This window comes from Odocoileus virginianus, chromosome 3, assembly GCF_023699985.2.
Source record: "Odocoileus virginianus isolate 20LAN1187 ecotype Illinois chromosome 3, Ovbor_1.2, whole genome shotgun sequence".
NCBI classification, from domain to species: Eukaryota; Metazoa; Chordata; class Mammalia; order Artiodactyla; family Cervidae; genus Odocoileus; species Odocoileus virginianus.
The window spans coordinates 34766545-34790358 of record NC_069676.1 but is presented as its reverse complement, the minus strand read 5'-3'; the positions used below and the strand labels follow the sequence as shown (position 1 = coordinate 34790358).

General features: G+C 40.1%; 1 protein-coding gene across 3 annotated transcripts in view; it reads right to left on the bottom strand.

The window, feature by feature from the left end:
* The window catches only part of FAF2 (Fas associated factor family member 2), a 64246-nt gene extending 40880 nt beyond the window's left edge, over window positions 1–23366 (bottom strand). For 2 of the 3 annotated variants that reach the window (XR_011486812.1, XM_020910314.2), the window contains exon 1: window positions 22597–22734. Coding sequence is in view for 2 of the 3 variants with exons in the window: in XM_020910314.2 (XP_020765973.1) it covers window positions 22597–22719 (123 nt within the window). In the remaining variant the exon portion in view is untranslated. Of the gene's footprint in view, window positions 1–22596; window positions 22735–23254 lie in introns of those variants that run through there. The other variant, XM_020910315.2, reaches the window with a different exon arrangement.
* Window positions 23367–23814: the final 448 nt, after the last annotated feature.

Sequence of the window (23814 nt, the reverse complement as noted above, 5' to 3'; positions counted from 1 at the left end):
TGGAGTTAATAGTCAGTCGTGCCTAAGCAATAAAGCCTCCATAAATAATACCCTAATAGTATGAGATTCAGAGATGAAGCCATCTACATGCCAGGAGGAGGGTGTACCCCAGCTTCTCTGGCACAGACACTGCCCTGTACTTGGGACCCTTCTGGACCTTGCCCTACATGTCTCTTTATCTGGTCATTTTTCTGTATCCTTCATTATATCTTTTGTAATAAATCAATAAACAAAAGTGAATCCCTGAGTTCTGTCAACCATTTTAGCAAATTATCAAACCCAAAATGGGGGTCATATGGACCCCAATTTATAGGTGGTAAGAAGTTCAGGTGACAATGGAAGTGAGGGCGGTCTTGTGGGGCTGAGCACTTAACTTGTGGGATCTGATGCCAACTTCAGGTAGACAGTGTCCAAAATGAACTAAATTGAACCTGGCAGAACTGCGTGATGTGTGGAAAACCCACACATCTGTTTAGAGTAAAGGAGAAACACAGAGGAGGTGCTTTTCCTACTCATTTACCCAACACCATGTGCTGAGTCATGTCTGACTCTTTGCGACCCCATGGACTGTAGCCCACCAGGATCCTCTCCTCTGTCCATGGGATTCTCCAGGCAAGAATACTGGAGTGGGTTGCCATGCCCTCCTCCAGGGGATCTTCCCCTGGGATCGAATCCAATAACCTACACTGCAGGAAGATTCTCTGCCATCTGAGCCACAAGGGAAACCCATCTAACACCATATATAAAAATTAACTCAAAATGGATCCAAGACCCAAAAGTAAAACCTAAAGCTATAAAACACTTAGGAAAAAACATAAGCTAAAACTTCCTGACACTGGATTTGGCAATGATTCTTCTTTTGTTTTTTTAAATTGGCTGCATGGCATGAAGGATCTTAGTTTCCCTGCGGCCCCTGATTTGGAAGTTCGGAGCCTTAACCACTGGACCACCAGGTAAGTCCTAGAAATGATTTCTTCAAAGTGACACCAAAGGCACAGGCAATAAAAGAAAAGAGACAAAATGGACTTTGAGACAATTTTTAAAATTTGTACAACAAAAGACACTATCCAGAGTAAAAAGACAACTCCAGAATGGGAGAATATATCTGTAAATTATGTATTTGATAAGGAATTAACATTCAGAATATAGAGAACTCTTAAAACAACAACAAAAACACAACTTGATTAGGCAAAGGACTTGACCAGACATTTTGGCAAAGATACACAAATAACCAACAAAAACATGTAAAGATGTTCAACATCACCAATCATTAGGGAAATGCAAATCAAAACTATAAGGTACCACTTAACACCTGTTAGTATGGCTACTATTAAAAAAACAGGAAATGAAAAGTGCTGGCCAGGATGTGGTGAAACTAGAATCCTTGTGCACCACTGGTGTGAATGTAAAATGTTACAGCAACTGTGGAAAACAATGTGCAGCTCATCAATAAATCAAAAATAGAACTATGATATGACACAGCAGCTTCACTTCTGCATATATACCTAAAATACACGCAGTCTTGGAGCGATACCTGTACACCCATGTTCACAGCGGCACGGTCCACACTAGCTAAGATGGGAAATAACCCAGTGTCCATTAACAGACAAGGCAAACAAGTAAAATGTATGTATATGTAAAATGGAGTATTTTTCAGCCTTTAAAAAGAAGGAACTTTTGCAATATCCTACAACAAGGATGAACTTTCAGAATATTATACTAAGAAAAACAAGCCAGTCATAAAAAGACAAATACTACATGATTCCACTTCTATGAAGTATTTGGAGTATTCAAAATCACAGAGAAAGACAGTAAACTGGTGGCTGTCCTGGGCTAGAGGAAGGGGGAAATGGGAGTTATTGTCTGATGGGTGTAATTTCAGTTTCACAAAATGAAAAAAAGAGTTATGAAGATGAATGAAAATGGTCACACAACATCATAGATGTATTTTTTATTACTAAATTGTATACTTAAATTGCTAAGATAGTAAATTTTCTATGTATTTTACCATGTTTTAAAAATTGGAGGAAAAACACATTTTTAATATATTGTGAGATGAACTTGAACTTGATTAAAAGGTTCTGAAGTACTACAATCAGATTACTTTGTTTTCTAGGAATCAAATAAATTGATTTGGGGGGGGGTTTCCCTTCCTCCTAAAAAAGGGATACTTAAAGCCGCAAGAATTGCTTTAACAAAGAGAGATAAACATCAGGAACAACTGCACTGGGACTTCCCTGATTAAATCCCTGGTTAATTCAGTGGTTAAGAATCCACCTTCAAACGCAGAAGACATAGGCTCGATTCCTGGTCAAGGAACTAAGATTCCACAGGCCTTGGGAGATAAGACTGAGCACCACTAGAGAAGCCCACCACTACAATAAAACCCCTCTGGGAAGTGAAATTTCTTGTGAATTACTAAATTCACTCAGCAAATAATAACTGACATCATGTGGCAAGCACCACAAAGAAATCACAGTTCTGATCCCCAGTAACTCTGTGGAGTAAAAAGACTTGTAAATAATTAAATTATTATGACCATATACCAGTAGAAAGCAAATCCAAGTGTTCCAGGGGACTCAAGATGATATCAAAGTTCTGAGCTGAAAACTAGTGGAAGGAGGTGTTTCAGGACAATAGAAGAGTATGCATGGAGGCACAAGGGAATGAGAAAGAACGTCATGTTAAGGAAACTAAAAAATATCACTGGAATAGAAATAGACAGGGTAGAATATTATAGAGTTGAACAGTGAAATAGGAGTCAGATCATGAGAAGCAAAGAAAGATTTCATGCTGCTTTAATCAATATAAAGCAAATGAAAACTCTTAAAGAGTGACACAATCAAATCTTTGCTAGAAAGATTATTCTGGGAAAACTAAGGCGGCTAAATTGAAGAGGAGAGAGACTTGAAACCAGGAGCACTGGTATAGTTACTGAAATAGTTCAAAGTATATTGAAATGTAAATATAAACTAGGGTAGAGGCAATGCAGATAAGAGTGGACGGTTAATTGAGTGTGGTGGATTTTTTGGTTTAACTCCACTGCAGACAGTGATTATGGCCATGTAATTAAAATATCTTTGCTTCCTGGAAGGAAACCTATGACAAACCTAGACAGTGTATTAAAAAGCAGAGACATTAAAAAAAAAAAAAAGAAAAGAAAAAGCAGAGACATCACTTTACCGACAAAGGTCCGTCTAGCCAAAAATATGGTTTTTCCAGTAGTCATGTACAGATATGAGAGTTGGACCATAAAGAAAGCTGAGAGCTGAAGAATTGATGGTTTCGAACTGTGGTGCTGGAGAAGACCCTTGAGAGTCCCTTGGGCAGCAAGGAGATCAACCAGTCAATCTTAAAGGAAATCAACCCTGAATAGTCACTGGAAGGACTGATGCTGAAGCTGAAGCTCCAATAGTGACACCTGATGCAAACTGCTGATTCACTGGAAAAGACTATGATGCTGGGAAAGAATGAAGGCAAAAGGAGAAAGGGGCAGCAGAGGATGAGATGGTTGGATAGCATCAGTGACTCAATGCACATGAGTTTAAGTAAACTCTGGGAAATGGTGGAGGACAGGAGAGCCTGTTGTGCTACAATCTGTGGGGTTGCAAAGAGCTGGACATGACATATGAACTGAACAACAACATTCAACTCCAACAGGAATTTATAAACATTAATACATATACACATGCATACATACTGAAAAAAAAATTCCCCAGATACTTAGCATGAAAACATTTTTTCTTCTAAATTTATTCCAAGAAACTGACACTCTCATGAAATAAGAGTTTAAAGACACACATATACAACTGGAAGCATTAACATCAAATCTTCAGTTTTATTACTTATTTTTTGCTATTCATTTTAAGAAAAAATATAATATGGACAAATGGCCACTAAGATTTCCTCAATATATTAAAAGACTGTCAACTGGCCCAAAAGAAAATTGACAAAATTAATCTTTACCAATATTCACCTCAAAGACAGGCAGGGTTTCCCCAGTGGCACAGCAGTAAGAAGTCACCTACAATGCTAGAGACGAGTTTGATTCCTGGGTGGGGAAGATCCCCTGGCGAAGGAATGGCAACCTACTTCAGTATTCTTGCCATAGAGAGAGGAGCCTGCAGGGATATAGTCCATGGGATTGCAGAGTCAGACACGACTGAGCACGCACGCGCGCGTGCACACACACAGATTTGCTTCTAAAAGAATATCTGCAGTACAGATAATTTGAATTTATACTGCTCTGCCAATTACACAAATGTTATTCCTGAAAACACTTAGAGGAATGTATAAACAAACACTGATGGCCAGCTCATTCTGAAGAAACAACCCCAAACTTTTTTTGGGGGGGATCAGAATATGAAATCTTTTTTTTTTTTCCATTTATTTTTATTAGTTGGAGGCTAATTACTATACAACATTGCAGTGGTTTTTGTCATACATTGAAATGAATTAGCCATGGATTTACATGTATTCCCCATCCCGGTCCCCCCTCCCACCTCCCTCTCCACCCGATCCCTCCGGGTCTTCTCAGTGCACCAGGCCCGAGCACTTGTCTCATGCATCCAACCTGGGCTGGTGATCTGTTTCACCCTAGATAATATATATGATTCGATGCTGTTCTCTTGAAACATCCCACCCTCGCCTTCTCCCAGAGTCCACAAGTCTGTTCTATACATCTGAGTCTCTTTTTCTCTTTTGCATATAGGGTTATTGTTACCATCTTTCTAAATTCCATATATGTGTTAGTATACTGTAATGGTCTTTATCTTTCTGGCTTACTTCGCTCTGTATAACGGGCTCCAGTTTCATCCATCTCATTAGAACTGATTCAAATGAATTCTTTTTAATGGCTGAGTAATATTCCATGGTGTATATGTACCACAGCTTCCTCATCCATTCGTCTGCTGATGGGCATCTAGGTTGCTTCCATGTCCTGGCTATTATAAACAGTGCTGCGATGAACATTTGGGGTGCACGTGTCTCTTTCAGATCTGGTTTCCTCGGTGTGTATGCCCAGAAGTGGGATTGCTGGGTCATATGGCAGTTCTATTTCCAGCTTTTTAAGAAATCTCCACACTGTTTTCCATAGTGGCTGTACTAATTTGCATTCCCACCAACAGTGTAAGAGGGTTCCCTTTTCTCCACACCCTCTCCAGCATTTATTGCTTGTAGACTTTTGGATAGCAGCCATCCTGACTGGCGTGTAATGGTACCTCATTGTGGTTTTGATTTGCATTTCCCTGATAATGAGTGATACAACCCCAAACTTGAATCAACTTGATCACAAATGCCTGTAATTGTTACATAAAGATGTAACAAACAAAAGCCCAACAAGAACTACTGAATCAGTCTGTCCAAAAGCTTACAAGACAATAATTGTGTTCTTGAATAACAACACTCAACAACACAAAGATGTTAATCACATCCCCTCAAATTCCTTTATAAATTTAATAAAATTTCAATTTTATGAAGCTGATTATAAAGTTCGTTTGGAATAGCAGGTAAACAAGAAAATCTGTGAAAATCCTGAAAAAGAGCAACAAATAGACCACCTCTTCAGATTAAAATATATTATCTGTCGTTGTTCAGTCGCTCAGTCATGTCTGACTCTTTGTGACGCTATGAACTGCAGCATACCAGGCTTCCCTGTCCTCCACTATCTCCCTGAGTTTGCTCGATACAGTTATGAGTAGTATGTATAAGATGAATGGAACAGAAAAGAGAATTAAGGAACTGACTTAACTGCATACAGAATTTTGTACTGAGAAAAGTATTTCAAAACAAAGAGCAAAGGAAAGTTAAAAAACAAAAACAAAGAAAACCCCTTGTAGACCCTATTTCTTCGCTTAACGTTCACAGGGAAACTGTCCAGGAAGTATGGAGAGTTCCTCCACTCCCTCCCCGACACCCACTCCCCTGTCACTGACATCTTGCAGTGTTGTGCACATGTTGTAACTGCATCAATATTAACTAAAGCCCACAGTTTACCTTAGGGTCCACCCTCTATCGTACACTCTGTAGGTCTTGTGAAATACATAATGTCATGTATTTGTCATTATGGTGCCATAAGGACGAGTTCCGTTGCCCTGAAAGTTCCATGCTCCATTTGTTCTCTACCCTCTAACCCCCATCCCTGGCAACCACTGATCTTTATACTACCTCTATAGTTTTGCCTTTTTCAGAAAGGTATATAGTTGGAGTCAGGTTTTTTCTGACTGGTAACCAGTCAGACTGGTTTCTTTCACTTAGCAATATTCATCTAAGGTTCCTCTGTGTCTTTTCATGACTTGAGAACTCATTCCCCCCCCCCCCCCATCCCCACGGAATAATACTCCATTGTACGAATGTACCAGTTTGTTTATTCATTTATATATTGAAGGACACCTTTATTTCTTCCACCTTTTTGGCAACTGTGAATAAGGCTGCTATAAACATCTGTGTGCAGGTGTCTGTGTGGACGTAAGGTATTTTTATTTTACTTGTATTTAATTTAGGTAAATATTGCTGGATCATATGGTTAAGACTATGTTTACTTCTTATTTTTTGGCTGTACAGCTTGTGGGATCCTCATTCCCTGACCAGGTATTGAAGCCAGGCTGTTGGCAGTGAGAGCTCAGAGTCCTAACCACTAGACCACCAGGGAATTCCCTATGTTTACTTTTTTAAGAAACTGCATAACTGTTCCAAAGTAGCTGTACTATTTTGTATTCTCACTAGTAATGGATGAGTTTCTGTTGTTCCATATCCTTGCATTTGGTGTTTTAGGTTTTAGCCATTCTAACAGTTTATGGGGGTTATCTCAATGTTTTAGTTTGTAATTCCTTAAATGATACTTGATGTTCAGCATCTTTTCATGTTTCTTTATCATCTCCTGTATATTTCTTCAGTGGTGTGGTATTAGATCTTTTGCCCACTTTTTAACTGAGTTGCTTCTTTACTGCTCAATTTTAAGAGCCTAACCATACAATTGTTTAGGAGAAAACACAAGTGAATTCTTCTACTGCCTAAGTGTGGGGAAGTCTTTAACCATGACTCAAAATTCATAAGCAATAAAGGAAAAGATTTTGCATTACACAAATAAAATTCTGTGTGTAAAAAAAAAAAACCCACAACATGAGTGTGGACAAAAAAACAGCATCATACAAAATGAAAAGAGCCGAGAATGACATCTGCAACTTATGTAACAGATGAAGAGTTAATATTCCTAATGTATACATTAAAAAAAAAAAATACAGAAGAAAAAGGATGGGACTTCTCTGGTGATCCAGTGATTGGGGCTCTGTGCTTCCACTGCAGGGGGCATGGGTTCAATCCCTGGTCAGGGAACTGGGATCCCACATACTTCAAAGTGAGGCCAAAAAAGAAAAAAAAAAAAAAAAAAAAAAAACAGAAAAGGATAACTTGCTACAAGAGTGGATAAGTGGACTATTCATAGAAAGATAAACTCAAATGGTCCTTAAAAATATAAAAGTTGATCAACCTCACTTATAAAGAAAAAGTAGATTAAAAACTACACTAAATTTGACAACATCCTCTTGTTAGTGAGGTTGTTGGGGCCCTCAAACATGGCTAGTGGGAACATAAAATGGTACAGTCCTCAGAAGGAAAATTTGGCAATATCTAGCAATATTACATATTTATATGTATATATATGCATTTAACCCTTTGACCCAGAAACCCTAGCAAAAAATAAAATGTTAGTGCACAAGGCTACTTACCACTATGTTATTATAGCAAATGATGAGAAATAACCCAAATATCCATCAGTAGGGGGCTAAATTATGGTATGTATACAATAGAGTATTACACAGCTGTAAATATATATCAAAGAGAGAATTTCCTACATTGCCATGCAGTGATCACAAGAAAATAATAAGTATAAAAGGCAGGTGGAGAAAAGTATGTAATAAACATCACCATTTATCTTTTTTAGAAGGGGAGAGTCACAAATATATTTACTTAATACTTATATTTTTAAGTGAAAGGGTTCTTTATTTTTTTTAATTCTAAGCTTATATAGGAGTAGGAGAAGGCAGGGAACAGAACAGAGTATAAGGGAGAGTAATAGGAGTTAGACTTCTTTAAATATATTGCTACACATAGATTTGACTTTGGAATCATATAGCTGTTTTATAAAACAAAATTTAAAAACAGCAGCAGCAACAATCCCTAAACATCATAAGTGTTAGCCATGTCTGACTCTCAATCCCATGGACTGTAGTCTACTAGGCTTCTCTGTCTTGGATTCTCCAGGCAAGAATACTGGAGTCCGTTGCCATTTCCTCCTCCAGGGGATCTTCCCAACCCAGGGTTTGAACCCAGGTCTCCCACGCTGCAAGGAGATTGTTCACCAGCTGGGCTACCAGGGAAGCCCTATACATACTATAACTTAGTGTAACTAAATAGGTGAGTGAACATACATCTTTACAGAAGACTCCCTATTAACAAAGAAAGAAAGAAAGAATCAAAATGTCATCATATTGCATGTGAAAAGACTAGGTAAAAGCTAATGAAATATAGTGTATTAATGTTAAGCTTATAGAAAATGTATCCAAGGATACTAAAACTAAGCTAAATTTGAATTTTCAAGTGAAAAAACTTCACAAAGTTTAATTAACACTTTTAATTCCCAAATAAGAGTTAATTCTGTATATGTGAAAAATACCAGACAAGTCTTCTGTTTAAAATACTTTCTGTATGTATTCTTTTTGAAGAGGACTTGCACTCCTTCAAGTATACATTAGGCTACTTGATAACTGTTTATCTTCTAATTCCAATTTTTAAAAAGGACACATACTTTCAAATTCTCAATTCTACTCATTTATCAAATATTCCCTGGAAAAATACAGAAATGTAAAAAAAAAAAAAAAAAAAGCCACGTGCAAAACTGAACAATCTCCCAAACAGCCTCTTTTTGGATAGAGCCCTAGTATTTATCAGGTACTTTACATGCACTATCTCATATAACCCTTTAAGAACCCAAGACACCCTTTCATGATAAAAATTTAACTGGGAATAGAAGGGAACTTTCTCACCCTGATCCAAGAACCATTCATAGCTGACACAGACACAGGAACACACTTATGGACAAGGCGGGTGAGAGGGGAGGAGGAGAGAGAAGGTGGACTGGATGGAGACAGTAACAGGGAAACAAGCATCACCATCTGTAAAACAGACAGCCAATGGGGATTTGCTGCATGACTCAAGGAGCTCAAACCAGGTCTCTGTAACAACCTGGAAGGGTGGGGTGGGGAGGGAGTGGGAGGGAAGGTCAAAATGGAGGGGACATAGGTATACCTATGGCTGATTCACGTTGATGTTTCGCAGAAACCAAAATAATACTATAAAGCAATCATCCTTCAGTTAAAATAAATAAATTTAAAAAAAATACAGCTAGTATAATAATAGTCAAAGACTAAATGATTTCATCCTATGATTACGACAAGACAAAGATGTTTGCTCTGGCCATTCTTATTCTACATTATATTAAAACATTTGAGCAAGAAGGGGGGGAAAGGCACCCGGATTGGAAAATAAGAAGTAAAACTATTCACAGATAACATAATCTTTCATATAGAAAAAACTAAAATTTTTTAAAAAAATGAATAGAGAACTAAAAATGAGTTCAACCAAGTTGAACAATACAAAATCAGTACACAAAAATCAGTTATATTTCTATATTTCTATACACTAGTAATGACCCTGAAAATAAAATTAAGAGAACATTTCCTTTCCCAGTATCATTAAAAAGAATAAAATATGTAGGAATAAATTTAATAAAAAGAAGTGCAAGACCCAGGTTGGATGCATGAAAGAAGTGCTTGGACCTGGTGCACTGGGAAGACCCAGAGGGATCAGGTGGAGAGGGAGGTGGGAGGGGGGACTGGGATGGGGAATACATGTAAATCCATGGCTAATTCATTTCAATGTATAACAGAAACTCCTGTAATGATGTAAAGTAATTAGCCTCCAACTAATAAAAAAATTAAAAAAAAAAAAAAAAAAGAAGTGCAAGATTCATACAGAAAACTACAAAACATCGAGAGAAACTAAAGATGACTTAAATAAATGGGAAGACTCATATTCCTGGACTGAAAGATTTAGTATTAAGATAGCAATGCTCCCCATATTGATCTAGAGTAAACAGCAATTCCTATCAAAGCCCCAGCTGATAATTCCTATCAAAGTCCCAGCTACCTTTTTTGCAGAAATTGACACAAGTGATGCTACAATTTATCTGGAAAAGAAAAAGATCCAGAATAGCTAAAACAGTTCTGAAAAACAACAATGTTGGAGGACTCCTACTTTCTGACTTCCACTTATTACACAACTGCAATAGTCAAAGACAGTGTAGTAACAGCATAAGGATAGATACAGACCAATGGAATAGAAATCAGAGTCCAGAAATAAATTCTTAGTTATGGTCAACTGATTTTAAACAAGGGTTCCAAGGTTATTCAATAGAGAAAGAATAATCTTTTCAAGAAATGGTGTTAGGAAAACTGGATATTCACATCCAAAAAGAATGAAGTTAGACCCCTATCTAAAATCCATTAACTAAAAATGAATCAGACCTTATACATAAGAGCTAAAACTACAAAAGTCTTAGAAGAAAACAGGTGTAAATCTTTGCAGCCCTGGATTACACCATGGTTGCTTAGATATGACTGCCAAAGGACAAGCAACAAAAGATAAAGCAAGTAAATTGGACTTCATCAAATTAAAAAACTTCCAAGACACCACTAAGTGAAAAGACAACTCACAGAATGGGAGTAAATATTTTGCCAATGATATATCTGACAAAGGACTTGTACTCAGGATACATAAAGAATACTTACTACTCAACAACAAGAGAAATAGCCCATTAAAAAATGGGCAAAGGACAGAAGTAAACCCACTCACCTACAGTCAATTAATGACAAAAGAGGCAAAAATATGTAACGGAGAAAAGACACCCTTCAACAAGTGGTACTGGAAAAGCTGGACACTACAATGAAATCAGAAACACTCCCTCACACCATACACAAAAATAAAAATGGTTTAAAGACCTAAATATAACACACCAAGCCATAAAATTCCTAAAAGAGAACAAAAAAAAATACTTGGACATAAATCATAGCAATGTTTTCTTAGATCAGTCTTCCAAGGCAAAAGAAATAAAAGCAAAAATAAACAAATGGGACCTAATCAAAGGTGAAGGCTTTTGCACAGCAAAAGCAAGCATCAAAAAAGGAAAAAAAAAAAAGCAACCTAAAGGAATGGCAGAAAATATTTGCAAATGATACAACCAACAAAGGTTTAATATCCAAAATATTACAAACATCTCATACAACTCACCATCAAAAAAACCCCAAATAATGGAATAAAAAAATAGGCAGAAGACTGAAACAGACATTTCTCCAGAGACACACAGATGGCCAACAGGCACATGAAAAGATGATCAACATCACTAGCTATTAGAGAAATGCAAAGTCTAAACCACAATGAGTTATCACTTCACACCTCTCAGAATGGCTATCATAAAAACACCACAAATAACAAATGCTGGCAAGGATACAGAGAAAAGGGTAACCTTGTACACCATTGGTGGGAATGTAAATTGGTGTAGCCACTGTGTAAAACAGTATGGAGGTTTCTCAAAAAACTAAAAACAAAACTACCATATGACCCAGCAATTCCACTCCTGGCTATATACCTGAAAAACACAAAACAAAAAAGGTCAAAATTTGGACTCCCCTGGTGGTCCAGGGGTAATTTGATCCCTGGTCCTGGAAGATTCCACATGCTCTGGGGCAACTAAGCTCACGTGTCATAATTACTGAGCCCAAACACCCTAAAGTCTGTGCTCTGCAACAAGATAAGCTACGGCAATGAGAAGCCAATACACTGCAACCAGACAGTAGACCCTTAGTTGCTTGGCAACTAGGGAAAGCCTGGTGCAGCAACTAAGACCCAACACAATCAAAATAATTAATTTAAAAATTTTGATCTATTAAAAAAGGTTAAAAATAAATAAATAAATAAATAAGGTGGCACTTTGCCATTTGCAGCAACATGGAGAAGCTGGGAGGGTATTATGTTAAGCTAAGTAAGTCAAAGAGAGAAAGACAAACACTATACAGTATCACTTACATGTGGAATCGAAAAAATACTATAAACTAGTGAATATAACACAAAAAGAAGCAGACTCACAGATACAGAGAGAGAAAACTAGTGACTACTGGTGGGGAGAAGGAAGATGGGAGGAACGACATAAGGACAGGGGTTAAGAAGTACGAAAAAACTGTGTGTAAAATAAGCTACAAGGACATACCATACAACACAGGGAATAAAGCCAATATTTTATAATAGCTATTAAATGGAGTATAACTAAAAACTTGCAAATCACTATATTGAATACCTGTAGCTTATATAATATTGTACACCAACTATACTTCAGCTAAAAGATACAGTGTATACACACACATGTACAATGAAATATTACTCAGCCATAAAAAAGAATGAAATATTGCTATCTACAGCAACACGGATGGGCCTGGAAAATATCATACCAAGTAAGACAGAAAATCAATCTGATTTCTGTGTTGACCATCCAGTGATGTCCATGTGTAGACTCTTCTCTTGTGTTGTTGGAAGAGGGTGTTTGCTACGACCAGTGCCTTCTCTTGGCAAAACTCTATTAGCCTTTGCCCTGCTTCATTCTGTACTCCAAGGTCAAATTTGCCTGTTACTCCAGATGTTTCCTGACTTCCTACTTTTGCATTCCAGTCCCCTATAATGAAAAGGAATCTTGTTTGGGTGTTAGTTCTAGAAGGTCTCGTAGGTCTTCATAGAACTGTTCAGCTTCAGCTTCTTCAGCATTACTGGTCGGGGCATAAACTTGGATTACCATGATATTGAATGGTTTGCCTTGGAAACAACAGAGATCATTCTGTCCTTTTTGAGACTGCATCCAAGTACTGCATTTCGAACTATGCTGACTATGAGGGCTACTCCATTTCTTCTAAGGGATTCTTGCCCACAGTAGTAGATATAATGGTCGTCTGAATTAAATTCACCCATTCCAGTCCATTTTTGTTTGCTGATTCCTAAAATATTTATGTTCACACCTGCCATCTCCTGTTTGACCACTTCCAGTTTGCCTTGATGCACAGACCTAACATTCCAGGTTCCTATGCAGTATTGCTCTTTATGGCACTGAATCTTGCTTCCATCACCAGTTACATCCACAACTGGGTGCTGTTTTTGCTTTGGCTCCGTCTCTTCATTCTTTCTGGAGTTATTTCTCCATTGATCTCCAGTAGCATACTGGGCACCTACCGACCTGGGAAATTCATCTTTCAGTATCCTATCTTTTTGCCTTTTCATACTGTTCATGGGGTTCTTAAGGCAGGAATACTGAAGTGGTTTGCCTTTCCCTGCTCCAGTGGACCACATTTTGTCAGAACTCTCCACCAAGACCCATCCATCTTAGGTGGCCCTACACAGCATGGCTTAGTTTCACTGAGTTAGACACGGCTGTGGTCCACGTGATTAGATAGTTTTCTGTGATTGTGGTTTCCAGTCTGTCTGCCCTCTGATGGAGAAGGATAAGAGGCTTATGGAAGCTTCCTGATGGGAGAGACTGACTGAGGAGGAACCTGGGTCTTAGTTCTAATGGGTGCTCAGTAAATCTTTAATCTGATTTTCTGTTGATGGGTGGAGCTGTGTTCCCTCCCTGCTATTTACCTGGGGCCAAACTATAGTGGAGGTAATGAAGGTAATGGGGACCTCCCTCAAAAGATCCCACGCATGTACTACTACACTCAGTGCCCCCAACCCTGCAGCAGGCCACCACCAACCCACGCCTCTGCCGGAGACTCCCGGACACCCGCAGGCAAGTCCAGGACAGTCACTTGTGGGGTCACTGCTCCTTTCTCCTGGGTCCGGTGCACAAGGTTCTGATTACTCCCCAACAGTGTATTTCCCAGTCCTGTGTAAGTTCTGGTAGCTCTATGGTGGGGTTAATGGTGACCTCCCCCAAGAGGACTTATGCCATACCCACACCCAGACCCCTGTCCCTGCGGCAGTCCACTGCTGACCCATACTCCACAGGAGATGCTCAAACACAGTTCTACCTCAGTCTCTGTGGGGTCCTTGGGACCTGGTGCACACAAGGTTTGTTTGAGCCTTCTAGGAGTCTCTGGCGGGAATGGGACTTGATTCTAAATGTGAATTCGCCCCTCCTACCATCTTGCTGGGGCTTCTCTTTTGCCCTTGGGTGTGGTGCTATCTCCTCACAGCCACTCCAGCGCCTACCATCTTACTGGGGTTTCTCTGACCTTGGACGTGGGGTATCTCCACACGGCCGGAAGGACTGATCATTGAAAGGACTGATCACTGATTACTGTTCATTGGAAGGACTGATGTTGAAGCTGAAACTCCAATACTTTGGCCACCTGATGCGAAGAACTGACTCATTTGAAAAGACTCTGATGCTGGGCAAGATTAAAGGCGGGAGGAGAAGGGGACGACAGAGGATGAGATGGTTGGACAGTAACACCGACTCCATGGACAGGAATTTGGGTAAACTCCGGGAGTTGGTGATGGGTCTCGCTCTCTCTCCCGAATGCGTATGCTCTTTCTCTCTCTCCCGCATGCTTAAGCTCTTTCTCTCTACCCACGCCCCCCACCCCGCACTGGCATGCTCCTCCACCCTATTCTCTTCTTCATGGATGGATTCTCCTGATATCTTCTAAATAAAATAGAGCTGTAACACTGATTTGTCTAAGAGCTATGACACTGTTTGTCCAAGACCCAAGAGCTGTGACGCGCCGAGGGCTTTAATGTCCATCACTCCAAATCATTGTTGTGGCAAGGCAAGAACCGAGGAGCACACACCCATCTGACATCTATGGTCGTGCCTCGGGTTTAACCTGGCTGAGACAACCTCTGCGCGGAGGAAGCCAAGCGCAGCAGGAGCCCAACTTAACGACACTCCCGCGGTAGAAGCGGAACACGAAGAAAACCCAGAGCACGGGAAGTGACAAGAGGCCCAGCGTGCTGGAAACCAGAACAGCGATAAACGAGCTCAGCAGAAAGCTCATGTGGCTCAGCCTCAGATTCCAGAAGACCTCTGGTTAAGGTAGGCGGTCCTCGCTCCTATGGCTGGAGGGATATGCCTAACAAAATCTTAATTCCTTTACAATCTCTCATTTCTTGTTTCCTTGAACACCCCACGAACAGTGGGTGCAATTGAGGGACTCTGGAGAGGCTACTCTTCGGTATGTCCCAAAGGCACTATCTGCTGGGCCCCAGTAGCTGTTAACCAAGCCTGTGGGGGTTCTTTTGTCCTTATTCTTCTCTGTGCCAAGAATCAGGCCAATGGAAACTGTGAGCGCCGGTCAGGTTATCCAGCAAATTTTCTGACAGGCTATGATGGGGATTCCTTGGCACGTTTTTCCCACTGCTTTTTCCTCCTGTCCTTCAGCTCTATCCCGGGACTCAAGCCCGGCCAAAAAGTAAGAGGTGGATTTGTTAGGATTCAGAGAGAAGCCATGCTTCAGGGTGTGGGCTACTGCGGAGGGCAAGGGCTCAGGCCATGGAATGTGGTCTGGATAGGTTTTGCGAGTGAATTCATATGCTAAAGAGCGGGAGGATCATCCCAGCCATTGGGGAGCCACCCACTCCTTTTGACAGTGCCTAGGGCTTCCCTGGTGGTTCAGAGGGTACATCTGCCTGTAATGTGGGAGATGTGGGTTTGATCCCTGGGTCGGGAAGATCCTCTGGAGAAAGAAATGGCAACCCACTCCAGTATTCTTGCCTGGAGAACCCCATGGACAGAGGAGCCTGGTAGGCTACAGTCCATGGGGTCACAAAGAGTTGGACACTACTGAGCGATTCCACTTTCACTCACTAGGGAGGCCTGGCGTGCTACAGTGCATGGGGTCGCAAAAAGTCAGACACGACTGAGTGACTGAACTGAAGACCGAAAAAGATAAATATCATATCCCTTATCTATGGTATTTAAAAATAATACAAATGAATCTAGATACAAAACAGAAACAGACTCATGGTTACCAAAAAGGAAGGGAATAAGAGGAGAGATGAGGGATAAATTAGGAGGAGAATGGGATTAAAAGCTACAAACTACCATACATAAAATAGACAAGCAACAAGGATTTACTGCGTTAACACACGGAACTAAATTCAGTATCTTTTTTGTTTAGTTGCTAAGTCCTGTCCGACTCTTTCGCGACCACACGAACTGCAGTCCGCCAGGCTCCTCTGATCATGGAATTCTCCAGGCAAGAATACTGGAGTGGGTAGCTATTTCCTTCTCCAGGGATCTTCCTGACCCAGGGATGGAACCTGGGTCTCCTGCATTGCAGGCAGATTCCTTACCATCTGAGCCACCAGGGAAGCCCTAAATGGCCAATAAGCTTAAGAAAAGATGCTCATCATTATTTAAGTCATTCAGTTCAGTCAGTTCAGTTCAGTCGCTCAGTCGTGTCCCATTCTTTGCAACCCCATGAATCGCAGCACGCCAAATGCAAATCAAAACAACAAGACAACGACTCACACTTTTAGGAAGGTTTCAAAGATGAATGATTAACAAATGTTAGTAAGGATGTGGAGAAACAGGAACCTTCACATACTATTGCTAGGGAAAATGGTATAACTGCTTTGAAAAAAGTCTGGCAATTTCTCAAAAAGTTAGTTACCATGTGACCTAGCAATTCTACTCCTAGTTGAAATGAAAACATGTCCCAGTAAGAACTGGTATGCAAATTCGTAGCAGCATTTATAAGCTGAAAAGTGAAAACAATACAAACGGCCATTGACTGAGGAATGGATGAACAAAATGTGGTTTATCCACACGATGAATTACTGGCCATAAAAAAAAAAATGAAGTAGTGATACAGGCTACAATATGGATAAATGTTGACAACATTATGCTAAATGAAAGAAGTGAGGCACAAAAGGCTGTGTAGTGTATGATTCCATTAATACCAAATGCCCAGAACTGGCAAAAATCCAGAGAGACAGAATATAGACTAGTGGTTACCAGGGGTCAGAAGGAAGAATGGGGAGTGACTGCTCATAGGATTCTCTCTGAGGAGACAGAAGCGCTCCGGAAGTGAACAGTGGTAATGACTGCACAGCTCTGTAAGCACACTAAAACCAATGAACTGTCTACTTTAAGGGATTAATTTATGATACGTGAATTAGATCTCAATGAAACTGCTAGTAAAAGAGCCCAAGACATATAACTACAAAATTATCAGTTAGAAAACTAGTATAGAACAGACTTGTGGACTCTGTGGGAGAAGGCGAGGGCGGGATGTTTCAAGAGAACAGCATCGAAACATGTATATCTAGGGTGAAACAGATCACCAGCCCAGGTTGGATGCATGAGACAAGTGCTCAGGCCTGGTGCACTGGGAAGACCCAGAGGGATGGGGTGGAGAGGGAGGTGGGAGGGGGGACCGGGATGGGGAATACATGTAAATCCATGGCTAATTCATTTCAATGTATGACAAAAACCACTGCAATGTTGTAAAGTAATTAGCCTCCAACAAATAAAAATAAATGGAAGAAAAAATAAATAAATAAATAAAAAGAAAGAAAACTAGTAATGATCAGAAAACATGATAAGAAACTGGAAAGAAGATAAAGTTAAAAAAAATCTAGATAAATATACAAAATTCCAGTGTTTCTATTGGTAACCACTTAGAAATAAACAGGTATCCCATTCACAGGGTGACCAAAACTACAAAATACCTAGGAATAAGTTTAATAAGGAACGTACAAAAATCTAAAAGTTACCAAAAATATTTTAAAGGACATGTGACATCTGAATAAAGAAATGTACATGTTCCTGAACTTCAACCAGTCCCAAATTAATATATTAAGCAATTTCTGTAATTCCATGGCTGCACAAAATGATTTTTAAATGTACATGAAAGAACTTGCAAGAATTACCAATAATTTAAAAAAATAATAGGGAAAGAGTCCTGTCCTCTCAGATATTAAAACTTGATATAAAGCTGGTATTATTAATTCAGTAATGCTACTAGCAAATAGGTTATCGAGAAAAATGATAAACAGGACTACTCAAATCAGTTGGGGGAAGATCTGACTATTTAGCTAAACTACAGTCTTTACTGGAAAAAAGTGAAGTTGGTTTCTCATGTCATATATACAGAAATTAATTCCATATGGATTAAAGACCTGATTTTAAAAGTAACTCTGTAAAATATTTTGAAAACAAGAGAAAACATCTGTATAACCTCATTAAGTGGAAGGCATTCTTACACAAAATAGACAATCAAAAGGCCAGAAAGAACAAAAAGGCAATCGGACGACAATTTTAAACACTTGTTTAGTGGAGATAAAAGCAAAGATAAATGATGTCATGAAAGAAAATATTTGCTATACACGTCCAGTATAAAGAACTTGTACAAACTGATAAGAAAATGTCAAATAATCCAAAAGAAAGTGAACAAAGGATAAACAGGGAATCTATATAACTAACCATAAATAGCCAAAAGAACTTCAATCTCAGCCACAATCAGGAGTTTATAAAACAATGAAATTGAAAATTGGCACATTTATTTGGCAACCAGAAAATGTAACTTCCATATAACGTGGGACACAGGCATTATCTCTATTTTTTAAAAACAAAGGCTGATAAGCCAATCCGTCACTCTTATGTCCCTACTCTTTCCAGTTTGAAATAGCTTAAAACAAGTGTTTGCATTAGCTGTTCAAACTCAAGTGACTGCAAAACAAAAATCAAGAATTATAACTACCACTATCACTAGAAATGCAAATTGAGATAAGGACTCTGAAAATTTAATCAGATTGACAAAAACTGAAAAGATACCATCCAATGCTGGCAAGGATGTGGAGAAACAGGTCATCTCACATCCTCTCGGTGAGACTGTGGGCTGCCAAAACTTCCTGGAAAGTAGTCTAGCACATATTTAGGATTCTGTTTAGAATTAAAAGCCCTGTTTATCAGCTATATCCCTGAGATCCATCCTTAAATTCCCTGAGCACTTCCTTCACTTTCATGTTCTAACTGAAGCTTGGCTTTTCCCTGAAAATACTCCCTCTGAAGCCCTCTCTCCCATTTTCTCTCTCATACCTGTGGGTATGGAAGTGAGAGAATGGTGCTCCTTGTTCATTTCCACTTTGGGGAATTCTTCCCTTCTCTTAAAGAGTCCACATCTTCATGTAGAGGAGATTAAGAGAATTCATATTAGCGATGATTTCCAGGATTGGAATCACACCCCTGGACTTTCTTTATTGTGTTCTGTCTTAAAAGTGTCCCATACTATTTCTACTGGCCCTACTCACTCACCTGTAATTGAAAACAAAATCAACACCTAAAGCCAGAGACGTAGTGTTAGGTGACAGGAAAGAGAACCAGACTTCTGGATTCTAAGCTCATCGCTAACCTTAGGTAAACTATCTCCTGATCCTAGTTTACTCACCAACACCAGAACCTACACCTTGCTTATTGGGAGGACTTAATGATACAACACATCTAGAGCACTTTGGATAAAGTAAATGTTCAATAAGTGTATGTGTGTGTGTTAGTCACTCAAGTCTGCCGTGTATGACTCTGACCCTATGGACTGCAGCCTGCCAGGGTGCTCTGTCCATGGTATTTTCCAGGCAAGGATACTGGAGTGGGTTGCCATTTCCTTCTCCAGGTGATCTTTCCAACTCAGGGATCAAACCTGGGTCTCCTGCATTGCAGACAGATTCTTTACCATCTGAGCCACCAGGGAAGCCTGATAAGTTTTTAAACAACATAAAAAGAAAAACACCTTCAAATCTCAAATTTCATACTCCTGTATACTCTTCCTCTCCTGGCCATGCATAGCTCCTTTAGTCCCTTCTCTTCGCCCATGTCACTCTTCTCCAGGTGTTCAAACAACAACCTAGAGGGAGTATACCGGGAAGTCTGCTACACTTGGAACTTTGGAAAAATCGACTTCAATACACACGACCTTCCCCATATTTGCATTAGCTCCTCTAAAAACCCATTATTTCCCATTTGAAGCAGCCTAAAACAAATACGGCATCAGTTATTCATATTCAACTAGATCCAAAATAAAGAGAAGTAAATAACTAGAAAAATCTTAAAAGACATAAGACGGACTCAGAACCTGCTATATATACCCTAAGGAGTTCCAATCAAATCACATGTCACAGAAACGGTGAAATAGAAGAAACCTGAGATTTCCAAAACATTTCGCTTTTTGCTAATTTCAATATACAAAATGAAGCAACATATTAAAAACTGACTCCTAGCAGTGTCGTCCTGTTCTGACCCCTGTGGAGAGTCCAAGCACATGCTCCATACTTTTAGTGAAGCAAGCTTGAAACCCAGTGTTATTTCACTCCAGAGTTAGAAAAAACCTTTGGTGGCTCCTCACGCCTACAAATGAAAGTTTAAACCACTGAACACTGCTCTGAAAGGCCTCCAAAATCTGGCTCTAATTTACCTTTCCAGTCTTATTTTCAACTTCCAATTCTCCAAATCCATCACAACAAATACATTCCACATTATTTCATAGCCATACCTCAGCTCTGAACATATTCCTGCCCACCTCCAGTTATTTCATTCCGAAGTGGCAAAGAACAGTGGAAGGAGTCCAGCCTTTAAGTTCAGATCCAGACCCACTAGATTTCCAATTCTAATTCCATCCCCACTACTTAATAGCTTAATTATCTGGAGAAAATACTTCAATAGACCCATTTCCTTACCTAGGAGGCATACCTCCTGTGGCACCTTTACAAGGCTATTGTGAGAATTAAGCATAATGGTTATAAACTATCTAGCACCATGCCTGAGGCACAGGAGAAACTTAATGGTAACTGCTAAGCCATCTTCTTTACCCCTCCCACCTTCATCAGTACTACTATTCCCTAAATTTCCACAGCACTTGGTTTATACCACTATGTTTATTATACTTATGAGCACTAATATACTGAAAAATATCCATTATTTATGTATATATCTGGCTTCTCCATTAGCTTATAGGCAAGATGGCTATGGTTATGGATTTCTAAATCTCTGTCACTTACTACTTCAGCAAGTTACCTGACACCATAGAACATGTTTCTTCGTTAATAAACTGAATTGGGGTTAACACCTTACAGTGTTACGAAAAGGTTTAAAAGAGTTAATGTACATCAAATACCTGGTATAATGCTTGACACCTAGTAAATTTCAGAGTGTTAATGGTAATCCGGATAATGAACCTGGTCCAAGCAACTGCTTAGAGAACACACAAATGTAAAATGTACTTGCCTTATTAAATAAAGCAATCAACACAATTCTAACCTGCTACTCACCTCTCTTACTGATAGAAATATCCAGTGAAGACAAAAACAGAGGTTTCCATGCATTTTATCTCAGAAATGCTACCACGTATTCATGTTCTTCCAGGACTAGACTTAGTACTTCAAGACTTATGGTTCACATCACCTCATTACACTTTAAAACCATACGGGGGCTTATCCCTCAAGAGTTGTAAGGAATAAAATGATCTGCCAAAAGTTAAACAAAACTCTGGAATTAGTGGTCTACCAGGAAGTGGAAGCAAGTTGTCCGCTCTTTATTCATTCTAATTCTAATCTGCTGTGTCATTAATTTCTCTACTCAGACCTCCAATCAAATGTCAACTACTTCTGACAGTATTTTCCAATCTATATGCTTCCAACCCACTGCTTGATTTAAGAGAAAACACTTCAAAATTAACTGCAGTGAAATCAAGGAAACCACAGAAAAGCCAGAACTTACAAAAAGGAAAAAAAAAAACAACAGTATTAGAGCACAGGCATTCCACTTTCAGTTGCACACTGCTACTTCCACGTGTTGCACAGGAAGAACCTCAAGAACTCAGGAAACGCTGAGGAAATTCAATGGACGTGGTTTTAAATCTGACACCATAGCCTCCAACTAATAAAAATAAATGGAAAAAAAAAAATAAAAAAAAATAAATCTGACACCATACCCTACTAGTTGTGTAAACTACGCTTGTTACTTCTTAAGCCTCATATCCCTCATCTTTAAAATAGAGATTGTAACCATATGAATCTCATAGGGCCATTGTATTAAATACAATTGTTGTATTAAACAATTAAACTGTTGTATAAAATACATTAGTATGCTAAGTGTTTTAGCAAAGTACTTACAACACCACACTCAATAAATGGTATTCTACCCATTTGGTGTTATCGCCTGAGCACTACAGTTCTTGGTAAACACCGCGGAATTAATGAATACTTAGCACAGTTTATATTAGGAAATAAGTGTACCACTAACTTTAATTCTACCCTAAGTTAAATAAGGATTAACAGTTGCAATACTGTTTGAGAGAGGTTTACTGTTTATGAAGTCCTTTAAACATCCATAAACTCACTGTGATCTCCACAACGTCCTTAGGGGGTAAACACTTAAGATATGTACTGTAGAAATAAACTGGTACCCACTAGGGTAACACAGACCCAAAGAAACCTAAGTTTCCTCCAACCGGATTCTCCAGCTCAGGGATAAGGTGCTTAGTGTCAAAAAAGTTTTTAACCTACACATCCACCAAAACGAGGCCGACTGCAGCAAGTGTACCATCCATCCTCCTCAAGCAGAGTCAAGCCCGAGAGTCCAGGAATCAGCTCCAGGAAATAAACCCCGTCAGAAGGCACAGATGACATTTACAATGCTGCATTGTTTCAACACGAGGTGTCCTCCCACACCTTTAGGGTGGGGGCCCACCCTACCAAAGCGCCCAACACAGGACCTGGCACCTAAAAAGTCCTCAATAAATGTTTGTAGGAATGGCATGGGAAATTGGTGAAAGGCTCTAACAGAGACCCGAAACGAGGCCAACTCCACGGTGGGGATTAAGCATCTCAGCGGATCCAGAGTCGTGGGCGGAGAGGGTCCAACCGGTATCCTGGTTGGAAAGGATGGCTGAGGACGGGCACCGCTAAGGAGAACCTGGAGAGCTGACCCTCTGATGAGAGAGAGCGAGAGCAGGTCTGGCCGCAGCCATTCCTGGAAGGCCGGGGACAGACAGAGGTTCGGAGGCCGGGGGCACCTAGCAGGGCAGTTGGCGGCTTGGGGGGAGGGGGCCGTCTGTTGGTTTGAGAAGAATCTCGGGCCCAATCTGAGCAGGGTTCTGGGCTCCTCTAGGGACCCACTCCCTAGCCCGCGGCAACATTCGTTGCACCGAGTGCTCGCTGCTACCTGAAACTGCAGCAGCTTCTCTGTCTGCTCCTGGGTTAGATCCCGCTCCTCAGGCGCCGCCATTTTGCCGCCGCCTTTACGCTTCTGACCCGTCCGCACCGTCACCCGCCGGAAAGTGACCTCAGCAGCAACCACATCCGGTCTGAAAGGCCGCCGGCGCGCAACTGCGCCTGCGCGTGCCGGCCCAACCCGGGGCATGGGGAGGGGTGGAAATGGTGACAATTTCCGCCGCCAGAGGGCGCCTTCTAGTGGGACGACCCCGAACACTTCCGAAAATAGTCGAGGAACTGCGTGGGCATGGCGCCCTTGGGAGTTAGTCAAAGGCAGGATAGATCCTTGAAAGAAACGTTATGACCAACCTAGACAGCATATTAAAAAGCAAAATCAGAGACATTACTTTGCCGACAAACGTCCGTCTAGTCAGAGCTATGGTTTTTCCAGTAGTCGTAGGGATAGGAGAGTTGTGAGAGTGAAAAAGTAGAAGAGTAAAAAGAGAGTAAAAAGCTGAGTGCCGAAGAATTGATGCTTTTGAACTGCGGTGTTGGAGAAGACTCTTGAGA